Source organism: Myotis lucifugus, unplaced genomic scaffold, assembly GCF_000147115.1.
Source record: "Myotis lucifugus unplaced genomic scaffold, Myoluc2.0 scaffold_448, whole genome shotgun sequence".
In the NCBI taxonomy this organism is placed as follows: domain Eukaryota; kingdom Metazoa; phylum Chordata; class Mammalia; order Chiroptera; family Vespertilionidae; genus Myotis; species Myotis lucifugus.
Genome location: NW_005871496.1, coordinates 142,171 through 160,557, shown reverse-complemented (window position 1 = coordinate 160,557; position 18,387 = coordinate 142,171). Strand labels below are relative to the sequence as shown.

At 44.7% G+C, this 18,387-nt stretch overlaps 1 protein-coding gene across 3 annotated transcripts in view; it reads left to right on the top strand.

The window, feature by feature from the left end:
* SIK3 (SIK family kinase 3) overlaps positions 1-18,387 on the top strand; it is a 142,943-nt gene that overhangs the window by 101,637 nt on the left and 22,919 nt on the right. For all 3 annotated transcript variants that reach the window (XM_023744305.1, XM_023744306.1, XM_023744304.1), the window contains 9 exons: positions 5,127-5,245; positions 5,796-5,906; positions 6,422-6,565; positions 7,199-7,276; positions 7,397-7,506; positions 10,748-10,901; positions 11,133-11,288; positions 14,299-14,369; positions 16,359-16,502. In XM_023744305.1, coding sequence (XP_023600073.1) covers positions 5,127-5,245; positions 5,796-5,906; positions 6,422-6,565; positions 7,199-7,276; positions 7,397-7,506; positions 10,748-10,901; positions 11,133-11,288; positions 14,299-14,369; positions 16,359-16,502 — 1,087 coding nt within the window. The remainder of the gene's footprint in view (positions 1-5,126; positions 5,246-5,795; positions 5,907-6,421; positions 6,566-7,198; positions 7,277-7,396; positions 7,507-10,747; positions 10,902-11,132; positions 11,289-14,298; positions 14,370-16,358; positions 16,503-18,387) is intronic.

Genomic DNA, 18,387 nt, shown 5'->3' with positions numbered 1-18,387 from the left:
AACCCTGAAGGACTCCCAGTTCTCCTCTAGCGAATGCTAGAAGGCCTTCTGTGACAACGCCAACCTGGGACCAGACATTTCCAAGTGACAATAAGCACGCTGTTTCACAGGACAAGTCACTCCCTTTTCACGTGGTTTGTAGAGTGGAAGGGGACCTAGGAGTTCATTCTATCCAGCTGTTTCTGGACTCGGCTTTTCATGTGAAATCTTGCTCAGAACACCTGTCTGTGAAATGGATGCAATTAGCTGTGCTCCAGGTATGGCCCTGCCCACTTGACTACACTCTCTCCTTCCTTAAAAGGCCCACGCAGGTCCTTACTTAGGACCCTGGCCTAGTAATTCGGATCAACTCTAATTTAAATTAGAAAGACGTTTCCTTATTTGAACTTGTTACTTCTTAATTATTCCAGGTTCCCCTAGAGCAGCAGCACAGTGTAAATCCACTTTGTCTCTCTCTTTTTAAAAAAAATATATTATTACTGATTTCAGAGAGGAAGAGAGAGGGAGAGATAAAAAACATCAGTGATGAGAGAGAATCATTGATTGGCTGCCTCCTACATGCCCCCTACTGAGGATCGAACCTACAACCCAGGCATGTGCCCTTGACTGGAATCGAACCCGGGACCCTTCAGTCCACAGGCTGATGTTCTATCCACTGAACCAAGCCGGCTAGGGCCACTTTGTCTCTTTTTATAAAACTCCTCCAGATGCTTGGATAGCCAGCATGCTCCCCCCTGCCTACACCTCTTCTCAGGCTAAGTCAGCCTCACTGCCTGGCACCTTGCTGCAGGTGATTTTACAGTTTCAGTCGGGGAATTCTTTAAGTGATGCTACTTCTAGCTTGGACACTGGAGACAGACTTGTATTTTCAGAGAATTTGAAGTTAGTTTTTAATTCCCCTTCTCCGTCCATTATTTTTCACCCCCTCAGTCCAAATATTTCAGCCTCTTAGAGAAAGTAGTTTATTATCAAGGTCAAAAGAGAAAAAAAGAAGTGAAAGATCTGGCCTTCTTAATGCACACACAGCAGCTCTCCACAGCCATCCTGGTGTCTGGGAGCACGCCCGGCAGGGCAGGGCAGGCCTGAGCCGCATCCCCCTGTTCGCATGCCCTGGGCGGATCAGCTTTCACCTTGGAGGCGAGAGAGAGACGCTGGGCTTTCCTGAGCTGCCACTCTGGCATGCACAGGCTGAGCAGCATATTCCTGCATTGCCCAGCATGCTTCCGCCTCATTCATACCAAAGGTGCTGCCTCTTGGGCAGGAACAAGTGATAGAGCCATTTTTGACATTAAAATAGAGTACTTCTGGAAAAGTTGATCATTTGGTTGATTCTGTTAGGTTTGTGAGCATTTTATTCCCTTTGTTTTCACTCTCTTCCCATGTTTTACGTAGAATGGTGCATTCAAATCTAGTTTGAATTTAATTTCATGAGCTATGTATGACACTTAGGAAGTAAGCGTTGATAATAAATATCGAGTTTTCTGCATTTTCTCATATTTTCCATTCTGTGCAACATATGAAAGGGATTAGCTTTCATTCTTTTATATACTGGATATTATGTAGGGCAGACAAGGTAAGAGCTGTTTTCTTTAGGTATTGCTACTGCAGCCAGGATTCTTAACGTGGGACCTGTAAACATGTAGACAATGTGGCATGCCTCCTGGGCTCCTTGAATAGCCTAAAGTTACCTTCCCATTTTTGTGTATAAATTCTTGTTTGCATTTTTCTGGAGATTTTTCAAGGCATCTGAGACCAAAAATGTGGTTACAGATGACTAAATGTAAGTTTCAAGACCCTGCAATTGCACTAGATAGGTTTTCTAATCAGGACATATTATGGTGGTGTTGATTTATTTTGTATTTAAGGAAATTGTCATTAAAAATTTGTTTTAGCCCTAGCCGGTTTGTTTTGCTCTAGCTCAGTGGATAGAGCATCCACCTATGGACTGAAGGGTCCCAGGTTCAATTCCCGTCAAGGGCATGTACCTTGGTTGCAGGCTCAATCCCCCGGCCCTGATTGGGGCGCGTGCGAAGGCAGCCAGTCAGTGTGTCTCTCTCTCATCAATATTTCTCATTCTCTGTCTCTCTCCCCCTTCCCCCCTTCCACTCTTTCTGAAAACCAATGGAAAAATATCCTTAGGTGAGGATTAACAAATATACATATATATATATTTTTTAAACCAAGCTTATAATTGAATGTCATTCTGCCTTGGTTTTGAATCAGGAGCAACCTGGTGACCTTTTATGCATGAAATGCTGCACAAAAAACAAAAGGAAATGGAAGAGCGCCACCTAGAGGCCCTAACAAGTTTCACATATTTGGAATCAGGCCCAGACCTTCTCCTTGCACAGGGGTCTTTAGCTTTAGTAACGTTCTAAATTAAGAACATTGTTTTCCTCAAGTAATTGCAGACCATAAAGGTGTGTGTTGGTGATGTTTATAACCTATTCGGATGCTACAATTGTGGGGTCTATTCTTGCTACTTTGAAACATAATTTTAATAGAAGCTTAATGTTGTAGATAGCATTTCCTCTATTTCTTAGGACTGTAGGAACTTCAGGCTTTAGAATCTACACTGCATTGAATATACTTTTAGTAACAAAGCAAGAACAAATTAATGCCTGCTAAAAATCATTTTAATATCGGAATTTTGCTTTGTTGTATTTTATAAGTTAGACTAAATTAAGAGCAATTTGCCTTAATTACTCTTTGTATTCCTTTCAACATGGTGATATAGAATAGTGTTTGCCAAATGTTGTAGAAATTGTGGGATTGCAGAGTTGAATTTACTCTGAAAAAATAGAGAAGCAGAATTTATATCCATGTAAAGATATCTAACAAGGAAGTCAAGAATAGCTCTCAAGTCCCAGCTCTGCCATTATTTTGCAGTGTTGAGTTTGTTAACTTGTTTCTTCTTTGTTTATAAATGGTGCTGATAATAGTATCTAATTTAAAGTTGTTGTGAGATTAAATGAAATACACTTGGTAATCATAGTACCTTATATATAAAAAGTCTTTTAAAATTAGCAGTAGTTTATTGTTGTTAGTATCACTGGCCAGTTTTGTTTTCAGGACAGTTATAATGAAATAGAAACAGAAAAAATTTTAACCTATATTTTATAGACTTTTATAGTTAAAAAAGCATTTTCACAAGTACAATCTTGTTTGGTTAGAGTAAATAGTCAATATATGTTTATTTGTTCATATATTCAGTAGCTATGTATTCAGCTCCTGTAGGTGTAAATAACCATGTTTGATATTAGAGGTTTGGTACTGGAAACAGCAGTAGGAAAGACATGGGCCTTACATTGTGGTGGGAGAGTTAGATAATAGACAAGTAAATAAATAAATAAGATGATTTCACAAAGAAGTCATTAGTGTGAAGAAAACTAGTGTGACATAATAGATCAGTGATGGCGAACCTTTTGAGCTCGGCGTGTCAGCATTTTGAAAAACCCTAACTTAACTCGGGTGCCGTGTCACATATAGAAATTTTTTGATATTTGCAACCATAGTAAAACAAAGATTTATATTTTTGATATTTATTTTATATATTTAAATGCCATTTAACAAAGAAAAATCAACCAAAAAAATGAGTTCACGTGTCACCTCTGACACGCGTGTCATAGGTTCGCCATCACTGTAATAGTGACTAGAGGCCTAGTTTAGGTAGCCAGGGAAGAGCTTCTGAGCAAGTGACATTTAAGCTCTTACCCAAATGACAAGGAGCCAACCATGTAAAGGTCAGAGGAGCAGCCATTGCAGCTGAGGGAAGCAGCACGTGCAGAGGCCTTCGGTGGAGAATGTTAAGCATGCGCACAGACTAGGAAGCATGCCAGTGCAGCTGGACGGAGTTCTGTGCCCCAGTAGGGAGATGGCAGGGGATGAAGTCAGAGACGGAGGCTCAAGACTGTAGGCCCAGGACTTTGTAGTTTATTCTGAGGGTTATGGGAAGAGTTTGGGGAATTGCAGGCTAGGTAGTAATGTGCCCAGATTTGTGTTTTAGAAATAGCCTCTTTGCTTCTTTATGGAGCAAGAATGGAAGCAGGAAAACCATATAGGAAACTTTTGCAATAGTCTAAGTGAGAGATGATGGTGTCTTGGATGAAGATGTTGAAAGAATGTTTCAGAAGTTTGGGTCCTGCCCACAGCTCTGTAGTACAGAAGCAGTATGGTTTGAAATCTGACTTACCATGTGAGCCTGGACAAGTTTATTAACTTCTCTGTGCCAGATTTTTACCATCTCTGAAATGAGAATGACTATAGTACCTTCCTCCTAGGATTGCTATCAGGATTAAATGAGAAAATCATAATTGTAAACTGCTCAGAAGTGTTAACACTGTTTTTATCATCATCACCATCACCACCTTTATCACAGGCACTACTCCCACATCATCCTCAACACCCTCAACTTATGGGTGAGAAAACTTAGAGGATGGTTTTGAAATAAAAATATAAGCTTCTTGATTTTGAATCTATTATTCTTTCAGCAATATGTTATGTAGTCTGAGCTCCCAGAGCGAAATAACTATTGATTTGAATCTATAGCTCAGAGTCCAGTTGTATGCACCTGTGAATGTTTAAACACCATTGAGAAGATTACAAAGTTCTCAGAGAGTCCTGGTGTGTGCATCAGATGCGTGCCGCTCTCTCCCATACTTGAACCATTAGAAAGTTCAGTTCCTGAGTTTGAAGAGAGGTTTGGTCTCCTAAAGTCAGGGCATGAGTGTGCACATAACAATACATGTAGGAGAAAAGAACTCGCCATTCTGAGGACCTTATACTAGACTGAATCTCTTTTGAGGACATTCATCCCCTCATTAATTGTGTTAAATGGGGCCATACATAATATAAATAAATGAGATCTATGGATCATCCTGAGACTTTTTCTAACCAGACTTTTAGTGAGGGTATTAACCAGCCTACCAGATTTGAATTTCTCTTTTCTCCACCTCTTTCCACCTTTGCCAGTCCCTTCTGGAGTAAGCAATGACATAGGTAAGGATCAAGGAGCAAGAGAGACAAATGAGAAACAAGGAACTTGAAAATCTCCCTGCTCACCTTGCCTCTCTGGGGGCACCACTGGTACCTCCCTCACGGAGTTAAACACAGGCTCTTTGTTGCAGAGTGTGAGCACTTGATCCGCCACATGCTGGTGTTGGACCCGAGTAAGCGCCTCTCAATGGAGCAGATATGCAAACACAAGTGGATGAAGTTAGGGGACAACGACCCCAACTTTGACAGGGTGAGTGAGCACCACTTGCCTTAGGGAACTCTTCTCAGAACTACTGAAACCTCTTTTGCATGAGATTGTAAACAGGCCAGGACATGAAAAGGCAGCCCTGGCACAAACTATTGGGTAATAATCAAGCAAGGAGTGAAAGTAGGGGTTTTAAACCAGCAGCTGATGGAGAACAGTGAGACCAGTTCTGTACTACTTACCCCCAAGTCACAGTCTCTTGGCTTTTGAGACAGTACAGCCCACAGTTCTGCAGCGTACCCACCATGGGGACGTCTCTCCCTCTTGCCTAGTGTGCTAGTTCAGTGGCTCCTGTAGCATACCTTTATTTAAACCATTGTGGCCATCCCAGGTACCCCAGAGTTGCTCATGAAAATGAGGATCTTGTCTTCTCACAGCTACCCTGGGGCTTTATTGCTTGGGCTTTGTCTGAAGCCAAAAATATCCCAAGCTAGGGGCCTGAAACAGCTTGCTGTGGGTGACATGCATATGTGATATGTCATCTTAGCATAGCTAATTTGGGGTTTGATGGCTTACCTTTTTTTTAATGTTACAGTTAATAGCTGAATGCCGACAGATAAAAGAAGAAAGACAGGTAGACGTTTTGAATGAGGATGTCCTGTTGGCCATGGAGGACATTGGACTGGACAGAGAGCGGACACTACAGGTATCTCTAAAGGAATGGAGAGCAAAGGGAGGTGTGGCCATACTCCCTTGGGCTGCCTTTTTAAATGTTTTCTCCTTCTTGGGAACTTGGGTCTTTTTTATTTAAATAATTTTTTAAATTTTTCAATTATAGTTGATATACATTATATTAGTTACAGGTGTACAGGATAGAGATAAGACATTTATATAACTTACGAAGTGATTACTCCAGTAAGTCTAATACCCGTCTGATACCATTACAGTGTTGTTGACTATCTACCCTATGCTGTGCTGTGCATCTCCATGACTATTTTATAACAACCAATTTGTACTCCTTAATCCCATCCTTTTCACCCACCCCTCCCATCTGGTGACCAGCAGAAACTTGATCTTTTTGTTTCCTTCCCCTTCTTCCTCTGCCCCTCTCTGGGTCTTGGAACAGAGATGCTTTGGTCTGGTAATGTTACTATTGAGAGAGTTTGGTCATTGACATGCCGTTTCACCAGGGTTTTTACTCTTTCCTTTCTCTCTTGATAGTCATTAAGCACAGATGCCTATGATCACTATAGTGCAATCTACCATCTGCTGTGCGATCGACATAAGAGACATAAAACCCTGCATGTCGGAGGACCTCCCAGCATGCCCCGAGCCATGGCCTTTCAAGCACCAGTCAGTATCCAGGTGGGCAGTGATTCCTGTGACCTGATTCAGGACAAGTAACATTTGGGGATGGGGCGGAGGGTGGTTAGCCACTGCTCAGGAATTCTTAAGTCCAGAGATCAAGCAAAGATTGGAACCTTTCTTAGAGAGGATGGAAGGGTCTTTATGTACTTGAGGTAGACAACTCTAGTTGCAGGGTGTGGTTGTTTTTTTTTTGTTTTTAAGAAGCAGCAAATCATTGAGACTGTTGTTTCTAAAAAAACAAAAAGCAAAAACAGAAACACACAACTCTCTTAATATGGCTTCTAAGGAACCAAAGACTCAGAGGTAGAAACATAGACCTTAGCAATCAAGAATACTTTGAGCCCTGGCTGGGTGACTCAGTTGGTAGGAGCGTCATCCAAAAGGTTGTGAGTTCGATTCCTAGTCAGGGCACATACCTAGTTTGCGGGTTTGATCCCTGGTCTGGGGCGTGTATGGGCGGCAACCGATGGATATTTCTCTCTCACATGTTTCTCTCTTTCTTCCTCTCTCCTTAAAATCAATAAAAACATATCCTCAGGTGAGGATTAAAAATAAAAAGAACACTTTGAAAGGCTATCATTTCCCTCTAGTGTTTATAGTATGTGTGTATCTGTATGTACTTCTCTCCAGGCGGAGCAGGCGGGTACCACTATGAACATCAGCGTTCCGCAGGTGCAGCTGATCAACCCAGAGAACCAGATTGTGGAGGCAAGTGGCGATCTCTGATCGTTGTCAGTTGAAATCTTTCCCATATTCTTGCTTCCTTGCCTTACTTTTATTTCTAATTACTTCTCATGTCTAATTCAGTTGTGTTTTCCTTCACCTCAGCCGGATGGGACGGTGAACTTGGACAGTGATGAGGGTGAAGAGCCTTCCCCTGAAGCATTGGTTCGCTATTTGTCAATGAGGAGGCACACAGTGGGTGTGGCTGACCCCCGGTGAGTGTCTGAGCCCTAATTAACCTCAGGGCCAAGAAGTCCCACCTGACTGAGTTCCCACCAGTGCCTTTTTCCTACTTCATTGTATCTCCCAGATGAAAACTAATCCGGTGGCCAAGACCTGTTTGTAACCCAGCTCAGGGTCCCCGGTAGACCAGATTTGATTTGCTAAAAATATTACAGAGCTGCCTCTAGGACAGTGGTTCTCAACCTTCTGGCTCTTTAAATACAGTTCCTCATGTTGTGACCCAACCATAAAATTATTTTCGTTGCTACTTCATAACTGTAATGTTGCTACTGTTATGAATCGTAATGTAAATATCTGATATGCCGGATGGTCTTAGGCGACCCCTGTGAAAGGGTTGTTCGACCGCCAAAGGGGTCTCGACCCACAGGTTGAGAACCGCTGCCCTAGTGGATGGTGGGCCAGTAGCCACCATCATGCCAATGAATCGCAACATTGTGGTGAAGAGTATGATAGTCTCTGTGTCTGCAAAGGTTGAGGTCTTCTGATCTAAGTCACGTGAAAGTGCCTCTCACAGTTCGTCCGACAGCTTCGAGAGATGGTCGCTACGTGTCCTAATGCAAGACTCATCTTGGAAATGAGGACAAAGGATATGGTGTGATTTATCTGTGTTACAAATTAAATTAAGGAAACAAAAATCAAAAACCACACTGAATAAGTACCAGTTATCCAAAGTGTTTTCCCAAAATAGTCCTTCCATATGTCCCTGATGCCCTCCCACCTGGGAGATGTCCTAAAGGCTGGCTCTCTCCTTTTTTGTTCTACATTTGAAGACTCAACATTAAAAATACCCTCTCATCTTTTCTGGATATTCTCTCTACTGAGTAGAGAAGAGAAGGTTGTGTCAGAGAGTTCTCTTGAGAGCTCAACTAGGTGTCAAGCTAGTTGTTTTGTTTTTTTTGTTTGTTTTGTTTTATAAATACCTCTTTTCTCTGAGTGATTTCCAGAAAAAGATCCCCAGGCCTGCTGATCGGCTTGCTTTAGATTTCTCATTCTGGGCCTACATTCACACAGGCAGCAGGGGAACATTCTGGCTCCAAAGGCTGTGTCCGCAGTGTCGCCCTGCTAGTGGAAAGACCTCTTGGTTTACAGTGTGCTGTGAGTCCCACTGCAGGAGCATCACAGCCTTGCACATCGCGGCGTGTCTGTGCTGCCAGCACTGACGGGAGGAATTGCCTTCTTTCCCTGGTGAATGAGTTGCTATTCCAGGCAGCCAGGTTTTAGTGGGTGGCCTGTGTCCTCCAGAAATGTGCTGTTCACCTCCAGACTGTGCAGGCCCGAGCTGGACCAGTGCCAGTATTTCCTCAGGGCTCAGAGCTGTTGGTTTCACATGAGTGGTCAATAAAGAATAGCAGTCCCCAGTTCCAAACAGTAAAGTGGCAGGCAGCCAGGTTCCACACATTGGACTTCTTGCTTTGGGATCTTAGAGAGAAATACAAATTTGCAGGGAAAGTGGAAAAATATATAATAAATTATACTGAACTTATCCGTTTCATCAGTTTGGGGATATAACACTTTTGAGTAAGAATATTAACCAGAAAAGATGGCGGCATAGGTAAACACCAGTATTCACCACCTCCCACAACCACATCAAAATTATAACTAAAAGACAACAGCCATCATTCAAACCAGCTGAATGGAAGTCCTACAACTAGAGAAGTAAAGAAGAAAGCACATCACGGCTGCTGGGAGGGGCAGAGGTGCCGGACAGGCTGTGGCCTTTTTTAATTGGGAGAGGTCTCCAAGGCCTCCTGTAAGAAGCAGGGGGTCCCAGCCCCACACCAAACCCCCAACCCAGGGCTCCAGAGCTGGGCAGAGAAGTCCCCCTAACTTTGGGCTGTAAAAACCAGCCAGGATGGTGGTTGAGTTAACACAGAGGCTGCTGGAGACCCAGCAGTTCCTCTTAAAGAGCCTTTGTACTGACTTACAAGGTCCTGTTTCCTCTGAGCTCCAGCACCAGGTGGCAGCTTTGGGGGAATCCAGGGACATAGGAGGAGGAATTGGACTGTCTGGTATTGGGTCAGGAACTGGCAGGAGGCTTTCTCCCAGACCAGGGTGCTCTCAGGGGTCATTGCTGCTATGCTGGGACCTCCCCCGTTACAGAGCTAATGAGCAGCCATATCTCAGTTTCCATCATCATGGCCGACACTGTTCACTCCACCCTGGTGATTCCTAAGACCCCTCCCCATCCAATTTGCAGCCCTACCCAAGCTTTTCAGCAGCTTTTCCACATGAATGGCCTGTCCTGGCTCAAACTTTGCTAAAATCTCTCAAAAAAAAAGCAGCAACTGGTGTCATTGTGCCCCATATCTATCAGTAAGAGACCCAAGACCTGGCACTATCACCAGCCTGCCTTCCTTCACAGCTGGCCCTTACCTGGGCACCTCCAAACCCAATACAAATAGGAAAACTCTGCAGATCCCTCTGTAGCTCCTGCCGGGTGGCCCAAGCAGTGGCTGACTTTGCACCTCCCGGGAGGCCCCAGAGCCAGTGCACCCTGTGGACAGCTTCAGACCATAGCAGATTACAACTCTACGCATCCACAAGCCACACACTCAAGGGGTTGACTCAGTGAGCACCAAGCCCCACTGAAGCAAGTCCTGTTCCACAGGGTGTCTCCTGCACAGCAGCTCTTCCACTGTAGTCACAGCTGGTCCTCACAGCTGATTGGCCTGGAGGTCAGTTCCTCTCAGTGCTCAACTACAATAAGACTGTGCACACAGCCCACACAGGGTGCACCTAGAGTGCCCAGCTCAGGTGACTGGGTAGGCTGAGCCATTGGGCCCTAGAGAACACCTACTACACAAGGCCACTCTACCAATTCCAGGAGACATAACAGCTCTACCCAATACAGTGGTTCTCAACCTTGGCTGCACATTAGAATCACCTGGGAATTTTTTTAAAATCCTAATTTCTAGGCCTCATCCTCCGGAAATTCTGTTTCTTTGTTATGGGGTGGGGCCACAAATCTCAGAGGGAAGGGTTGAGGGGGGTGTGGGAAGAGGTTAATCGAAGATCTTATATGCATATGTGCGTTACCTATGGACACAGACAATAGGGTGGTTAAGGCCTGGGACAGAGCAGGAACCAGGTAGAAGGGGTTCACTGGGGGGGATAAAAGAAAGGTATCTGCCATACTCTTAATAAAGATATTTTAAAAACAAAAAACCTTAAAAGAATATTAACCAGACTTCTCTGTCATCCTGTTTCTTTTAGCATGGAAGTTATGGACGATCTGCAGAAGCTCCTACCTGGCTTTCCTGGAGTCAACCCGCAGGCTCCATTCCTTCAGGTGGCCCCTAACATGAACTTCATGCACAACCTGTTGCCCACGCAAAATTTGCAACCAACTGGGCAGCTTGAGTACAAGGTACCTGGATACGGGAGAGGGCTTGCCCAAAAGAAACACATTTCAACTTCTTTAAGAGACTGAGAGACCTTCCAGGATTTAAGGGTGTCTTTGTAGAGAAAGAAAGCATCTGGGTGTGAGGGAAGATTTCTCTAGTCTCCATCACAACCAAGGGTCCTTAACGTCACTTCTTTTCCTCTCCTCCTCTCCCCCTGCCTCATCCACCTGTCCTTCCCACTCTACTCCCGACAGGAGCAGTCCCTGTTACAGCCGCCTCCCCTCCAGCTGCTAAATGGAATGGGTCCCCTTGGCCGACGGGCTTCAGATGGAGGAGCCAACATCCAACTACATGCCCAGCAGCTGCTGAAGCGCCCACGGGGACCCTCCCCACTTGTCACCATGACACCAGTGAGTAGCAGCACAGAGCCCAGCTTACTCTCTCCGAGATTTTTGATAAAGAGGTTGTGAGCATAGGGTGGGAAAAAGAGGCTTTCCAACCTAAATGTCTGAATTTCCTCTTTCTCTAAACTTACGGTGTTCAATGTAATCACATTTTCCTCAGGCTAGTAGAATTTTCCAGTCTTATTTTTTGGCTAACTTCTTTTCTTAACCAAATAATTTCTACACTGAAGCCTGCTCCCAGAGAGCCTCATCCTCACGGACCACTTACACCTAGTTAAGTGCGTCTGCCACCCCTCAGTTTGGAGGCGCCTTCCCACAGGTAACTCCTCTCGGCCAGAGGGCAGCACATGCTAACCGTTTTCTCTGTAATAAATTGCTCTTTAGGTTGGTTTCCAATATTACCTTCTATGCACCATTTCTCCTTTGATTAGCACTGCCTTGCCTTTTGGGTTTAGCACTTGATTGGCTTTCCCAAGGTCTAGCCTAGTCAGTTGGCATCCCTCAGTCCCATCTCTTGTATATGACGGTTACATTAAAAGATTGTTACCCCCACCCCTCGCCCTGGGTTGTTTATTTCCAGTTACTTTCCTCTCCTGGGTAAATTCATTCATTCATTCATTCATTCATTCATTCATTTGTTCATTCAATCTCGTAGTACCATAAGATTGGATATTTATTATATCCATAACTCTTTAAAATATTACCTTCTATTTTTAAGATTTTTAAAATCTTGCTCAATTTCTGTACTTACCTTGTCATGGATTAGTCCCACAAGTTTGTGGCTTGGCACAGGTCTGGAAAAGGAAAGAATCATGTTTACAGTTCCTGGCCTCGCTGAACCACTGGAATAGTGCAAGGCCGCATGTGATTAAGGGCTGGGGTGAGTCCCAGGGACTGATAAGTGGCAGATGCATCGGAGAGAGCAGGGTCAGGGAGGCTGTGAGGGCCAGGCGGACAGCTTTGAGGGAGGTGGACGGACTTGCTCTGCCCATTGGAGCTGTTCTTGCAAAGATCAGTAACAAACTTTTGTTGGTAAATCCAGTGGACAGTTTTAACTTTTGTCTTTCTGGACCTCCCAACTGTGTTAGTCACTGTTGACCATTTTCTTTTTGAAATATTTTCTTTGGTTCTTTTCAGTTTTCCTTTGTGCTTGTTCCTTGAAATTGGTGAAACCCCGGCTTTTATCTTAGGTTCTATTTCCATTTCTTTTTACATACCCTGTCTGGGTGGCCTTGTCCACTCCCATAATTTTTGTTACCAGGTGCTTCTGCAGTCCCGCATGCTCTTGTGGATGCGTCTGCATAGATATACATGCCTGCCTACTGCACATATTTAGTTGGTGTCCCACAGACACTCACAGTTTTAGTCCAGCATGTCCCCAAACGACCTTGGCCTGCCCATTAAACCTGTGTCTCGTCCTGAGTGACCGTGGAAACACTGTCATCTCCTGATTAGACAGGCCAGGAATGTGGGCTTTATCTTTAAGTCTTCCTCTCCCTCATTTCCCATATCAAATTATTTCCCAGTGCCTGTAAGGTAAATGCCTTATTTCTGTCCATTTCACTGCCCTTCCTTAAACCACTGTCATCCTTGGCCTAAATTAATACAGTGGCCTCCTAACTGGCTTGCCACCACCACTTTTCACTCTGCGGCTAACGTGCACGAGCTTTCTAAAATACAGATCTTAGAACATCATGTCCCTCCTTGAAATCCTTCAGTGGGTTACCACTGCACCTCCTCAAAATAAAGTTTTAATGTGGTATGCAACGCCAGGAATCCCTGGCCACGGCGCTCCTCTCCTGCACCCCCATAGCCGCCACCTTCTCAGTCCTGTTACTCCAAGCCTTATAAACTTGTAAGAAGGGACCTGGAAACCCTAGAAGCATTCAAACAATAGAATTACTCCAAAGATTTTTTGTTTTGGTTTATAATTATCCATTTCATAAAATGCTCCTACTTTAAGTATGATTTTTGCTCTAGTGCCTGAGGCCTGGTGACTATGTGAGCCCTGTGCATAGCTGTCAAGAATGCATGGTGTCCAGTCCATAGCAGTGGGGAGAGCCACAGGAATGCATGCTGTGGAGGCTCTCATTTCACATACAGTGGTGGTGGGTCACAGCTACTTAAAGCGTGGAATCGCGGCCCTGGCCAAGTCGCTCAGTTGGTGGGAACGTCTTTCCGTGCACTAAAAGGTTACAGGTTCAATTCCCAGTCAGAGCGCATACCTAGGTTGTGAGTTTGATCCCTGTTGAGGCATGTATGGGAGGCAACTGATCAATCAATGTTTCTCTCTCTCTCTCAAATCAATAAGAACATATCCTTATATGAAGATTTTTTTAAAGAAAGCATTGAATTGCAACTGCACAATTACATTATGTACTAAAATGTACTTTTAAAAGACCCTCATGCCTTTCTGGAGTTAAAGACACCTAAACTCTGGAAATAGCAGAATACGCACCCTAGGTCACCTCTTAGCCAGGTACACAGCTTCTGCTGTATCCTCAGGTTCCCAAGCACCCGCAGGCTTTCTCCTTTCTCTGAACCTAGGACCTCAAAGGCTTGTGACTCCTTCCCCCTTTCCTTGGCTCCTGTTCACTTGTCAGGTCTCAGGTGAATGTCACCTCCTCCAAGACACCTTCCTCCGCTCCCAAGTACCCCAGGGAGGACTTGGTCCTGCTGTTTTGAAATTGTCTGTGTACTTGTCTCTGTCCTGCACTAGACTGTAAAGTGAGGGCCAGAACTACATTTTATCCTGGAACGTAGTAGGCATTCTGTTTGTTGGTTAAATAAATCAATGAATGAAGATGAATTAGAGGAAGAAATCCAAAGTAAAATCACCTGAACAAGGTGAAAATGGAAAAATAGAAAGGTATCTGAAAGTTGTGTGTAGCCCAGGGGTCCTATGAAACGTTGTGTGAGTAAGAAAACGAATGGAAGACCACTCCCTAGGCAGTTTCCGGAATGAGAGCTATTGAGAAGCAGCAGAGCCTGAGCCTGTCCTTTCTGTCTCTGTCAGGCAGTGCCAGCAGTTACCCCTGTGGACGAGGAGAGCTCGGACGGGGAGCCCGATCAGGAAGCTGTGCAGAGGTAATGTGGCGTCTGGCAGGCTCACCTGCAACCAGCGAAAGGTCGCCTCTGCCCAAGGAGGGTACAGTGTAGCTTCAGCATTTGTGTGGTCTCTGCTCAAGCCAGGTGGCATGTTCCTCCCACCTAGAAGGAACAGAAGACTCCCCAGAAAATTTCATTTCTGTAAACGCCATTGGAAGTCCCGAGTGACAGCAAGAACCATAAGAACGCTCCTCTCCTCCCTCCGACCTTCCTTGTCACCTGCCTTCATATTGCAGCTCATAGTGTTCACAAGGCACTACGCCTGCTCCTACCTGCCCTGGACCGTTTACCGAACAGGAATCGGAGATTTGGTATGATAGTGATCCTAGCTAGGCTAGCCATGGACCTCTGGCCTGGACTCCTCCTTTCTGGGAGAATGAATACCTCTGGTACTGTTCGCTTGAAAAGAATATGCGGTTCGGGCCAGTGACAGATGCAAACATGTATGGTTTGCAGAACCTTGTTGAGCGATGCCTAATCCACAGAAAACAGCAGTGACCATCAGGCACACTGTGCTGTTCATTTACCTCAGTTCCATTAGCCATGGCCCTCAGCTCCACCCATGCCCCCTTGTGGGAGTTGTCATTCTTATTTTCTGGGGAGCGGGGTTTGACCAGAATTCAGCATGTATTTTCCCAGAAATACAGGTGTTCCTCAAGATTATATGTTTTGCCCTTGAGGGAAGTTGAAAATAAAATAGTTTTCATGGGCTCTTGGGGGAACTTTAGGTGTCTTTATCAAATGGATATTAAACCACTAATGGCTTACTCTTTTGCAAGTTTACATACCATTAATTATAGTCTGTTAACTGTTTTATCTTAAGTGGGCGAAGTAGTTAGGAATGAAACAAGAGCACTTTTTAAGAGCCTGATGGTTGCTGGCTCCTGAGAGTGCGGTTCTAACAGAAGCCCGTCCCTGTGGAGGGAGAGGAGAACAGGGGTGTTGGCAAGCGGGTCAGCTCCTCCCACAGCTTAGCCAGTAGAAGGACAGTTGTAACTTTTTTCCCTCTTGATTTTGCTGTTTCTGTAGTTTGCTGATAACAGTATGTGAAATTGTAAATGGGTCCTGCTGGTGTGGTAAGAGAAACTAGGAAACGTAACTGCCTGGCTGCTTTAATTAGACGGCAGTGTTTCATTTTATGTCTTCCTCTTGGACTCACTTCCTTCTGCCCCACCTTTTTTTCTTCTTTAGACCAACATTTAAAGGATAATATGCCCGTTTGTTTTGAGACAAAAAGGAATAATGCTTAACCAGATGAAGGGGACCAGTATCTTCAGATTAAAGGCAGCAGCTCGTCAACTCTTCCGCTTTTGAAACTTCTGTTTTCTTGTCTTGCATTTTTCCCACAAAATGAATTCTAAGCATTTCTTGTGGTTTCACTTCTTGTCCTCTAGAGAGGTTGATTCCCAGGGAACAATATCAGTCTCTTCTCTGATGGCTGGCATACAGTCTGGGGCCCGGGGAAGGGAGGTTTGAGTTTGCTCTCCCTGCATAGAAAGCTATGTTTTCTGAGACTTAGAGTGAGGACCGGCTCAAAACCTGCGGACCAGGGGTCGGAGACATGGGGACCTTCTGAATATCTCCCTTGGCTCATCTCTAGGAACGGTCCTCAGTGCTTATTTTCTCTTATATTTTTTGAAACTTGGAGGGGAAAAGAAGAATAAAATTAATAAGTAGGGGAAAGATTCTTCTGTGGAGTGGAAGGAAAATCATTCTTCTCTATAGCTGCCTCTGCTCACCTCTTCCATGGCTGCTCGCAGGCCCCAGGTCCGCCACGCCAGCGGTCAGCAGCTTCTGCTGGCGGTGGACGTGCCTCACTCCTCCCGCTGGGATCTGTTCGCCGTGGAGCCCTTTCAGAGCTCCGGCACGATTCCACCCGGAGTGCTTTACATTAACTTCTGATGCTTCTTGCTGAGGAATAGTCCTGGCTGTTTTTTTTACTATGAAATGTGCTCCTGCTTGTTGCAGGTACTTGGCAAATAGGTCCAAAAGGCATACACTGGCCATGACCAACCCTACGGCCGAAATCCCACCGGACCTACAACGGCAGCTAGGACAGCAGCCTTTCCGTCCCCGGGTCTGGCCCCCTCACCTGGTACCTGATCAGCATCGGTGAGTAGCCACATGAGCTATCTGAGCTCCTTGAGGCTCATCGGACAGGCACCCTTCTGGCTAGTGTTGGTGACTGGCATCAAGGTTTTAAATAGCATCCTGAACTACGTCTTCTCGGCTCCGTGCACTAAGCAGTGCACAGAGCAACATAGGATTCTTCTTTCCCATTGCCTCGTAGGCACGTGTATTGTCTGCATTGATTCTTGTGATTCTAGATGTTGACTCACAGATGAAATTGAACTTGAAACCTGCAAGAAGGTGAAGCTCTCAGAGGGCCACCTGGAAATAAGAGGATGTGTAGCCATATTAATAGACTTGACCTTTAATAACACATTGCCCTCAAAAGAATGAGCATTTCTTACCATGTTACCACTGAGCAGTGAGCCAGGATATGGAGGAGGACACGGCCCTTTGTGAGTGGTAGCGCAGGCACTACATCCTCTTCAAGCAGTCATTCAGGCAGTATTCTGATGGCAAGGTCTTTACTGAGGCTCTGTCACATGGATAGCTCATTCTCTTGAAAAAATAAAAAGAAACTTAACCATAGCTGGCCAAGAAAACTTGACAAAATTGAATCCAAGTAAGCCTGCAAGCAAGAGGAATGGCACTTGGCTAGATTAGGGTGATTGTCTTCTGTGAATACCTTGATGGCCAAAAACCTTAGCTGAGAACATACCCAAACTCATGGATCACACTCTCAAAGCCACCCTAAATTCCTAGAACTTATTTTATTATCATCTTTTTGAGAGGACAGTGAAAAGCATTCTTACTTGGGAAGGTTGAAAAGCAGTCAGATTTCAAGGAAATTAAGTTTATAACTGTGCTGCTATTACATCTTGCAGCCAGTTCACACTGGCAAGCTTGACAGTGTTTTCGTTGTGACTAGTTCCCCATTGGGCATTGATGTAATCAGCAGAGACAGGTGAACTCTGAGCAGGCTGAGACATGACGAGTGCCACGTTGGAACTCTGAAAGAAGGGAGATAAGCTTTTGCAAATGACCGCGGATAGCTTAGTAAAAAAATAGTCTGTTAGGAGTAGCAGGAATGATGATTCTCAAAAGAAACTCCTATGACACAGGAAGTATTTTCCTAAGGAAAATCTCTCAGGACCTACCTTGTACTTGAGTGATTGTTAGAGAGCTGCCTTTCCACCCCGTAAATTTCCTACGATTTCTTCATGACCCTGAGCTCCACACTTACCTAACAGACCCTCCACCTGTGTTTCTCCTTGTTTCTGTCTTCCCCTCCTCCCTACCTGACAATGAATTCTGCAGCCTCATCGGGGTCTGTTGTTTAGCTGAGCCCTTTGGCACCCTTGTTTACTTCAAAGTGCTCCTCTGGAGGTATTGTTATCAGAGAAACATGAAGATTGGCACGCCTCCCTAGTCACCTTTACCACAGACTGGGTCCTGTTTGCTTTTGTTATAAAGGAGGACCACATAGGCCTCCCCTGCTGGGATCTGCCTGCCTGCCGTCAGGTTTCCTGTGGTCAAGCCAGTCTGAGTTGAAATGAATGCTTTATGAGTGGCAGATTGTGTGAGGTGGGACATTTATGCAAACTCAGCATGCCTTGATGGGGATACTGTGAAAATATGGCAACACAAGAGACTGAAATTAGTCTTCAGGGGGAAATGGGAACTTTTCAAGGGCATAAAACACTTAGAATGGGTGGCCTAGATAGTTATTGAATTTCCCTTATTCTTCTGGAGAAAATCACGAACAGCATCTTTTTCCTCTGGGGGATAATAGATGAAAAGCCACATTGAGACGAAAGAGGAGTCTGATCGACCTTTTTAACTTGAAAGTGTGTAATTTAGAATTTTTTAAGTTTCTGAGTGTAATTCTTTTTAAAAACCTGGCACAAGCTGGATTTCATGCAGGGGG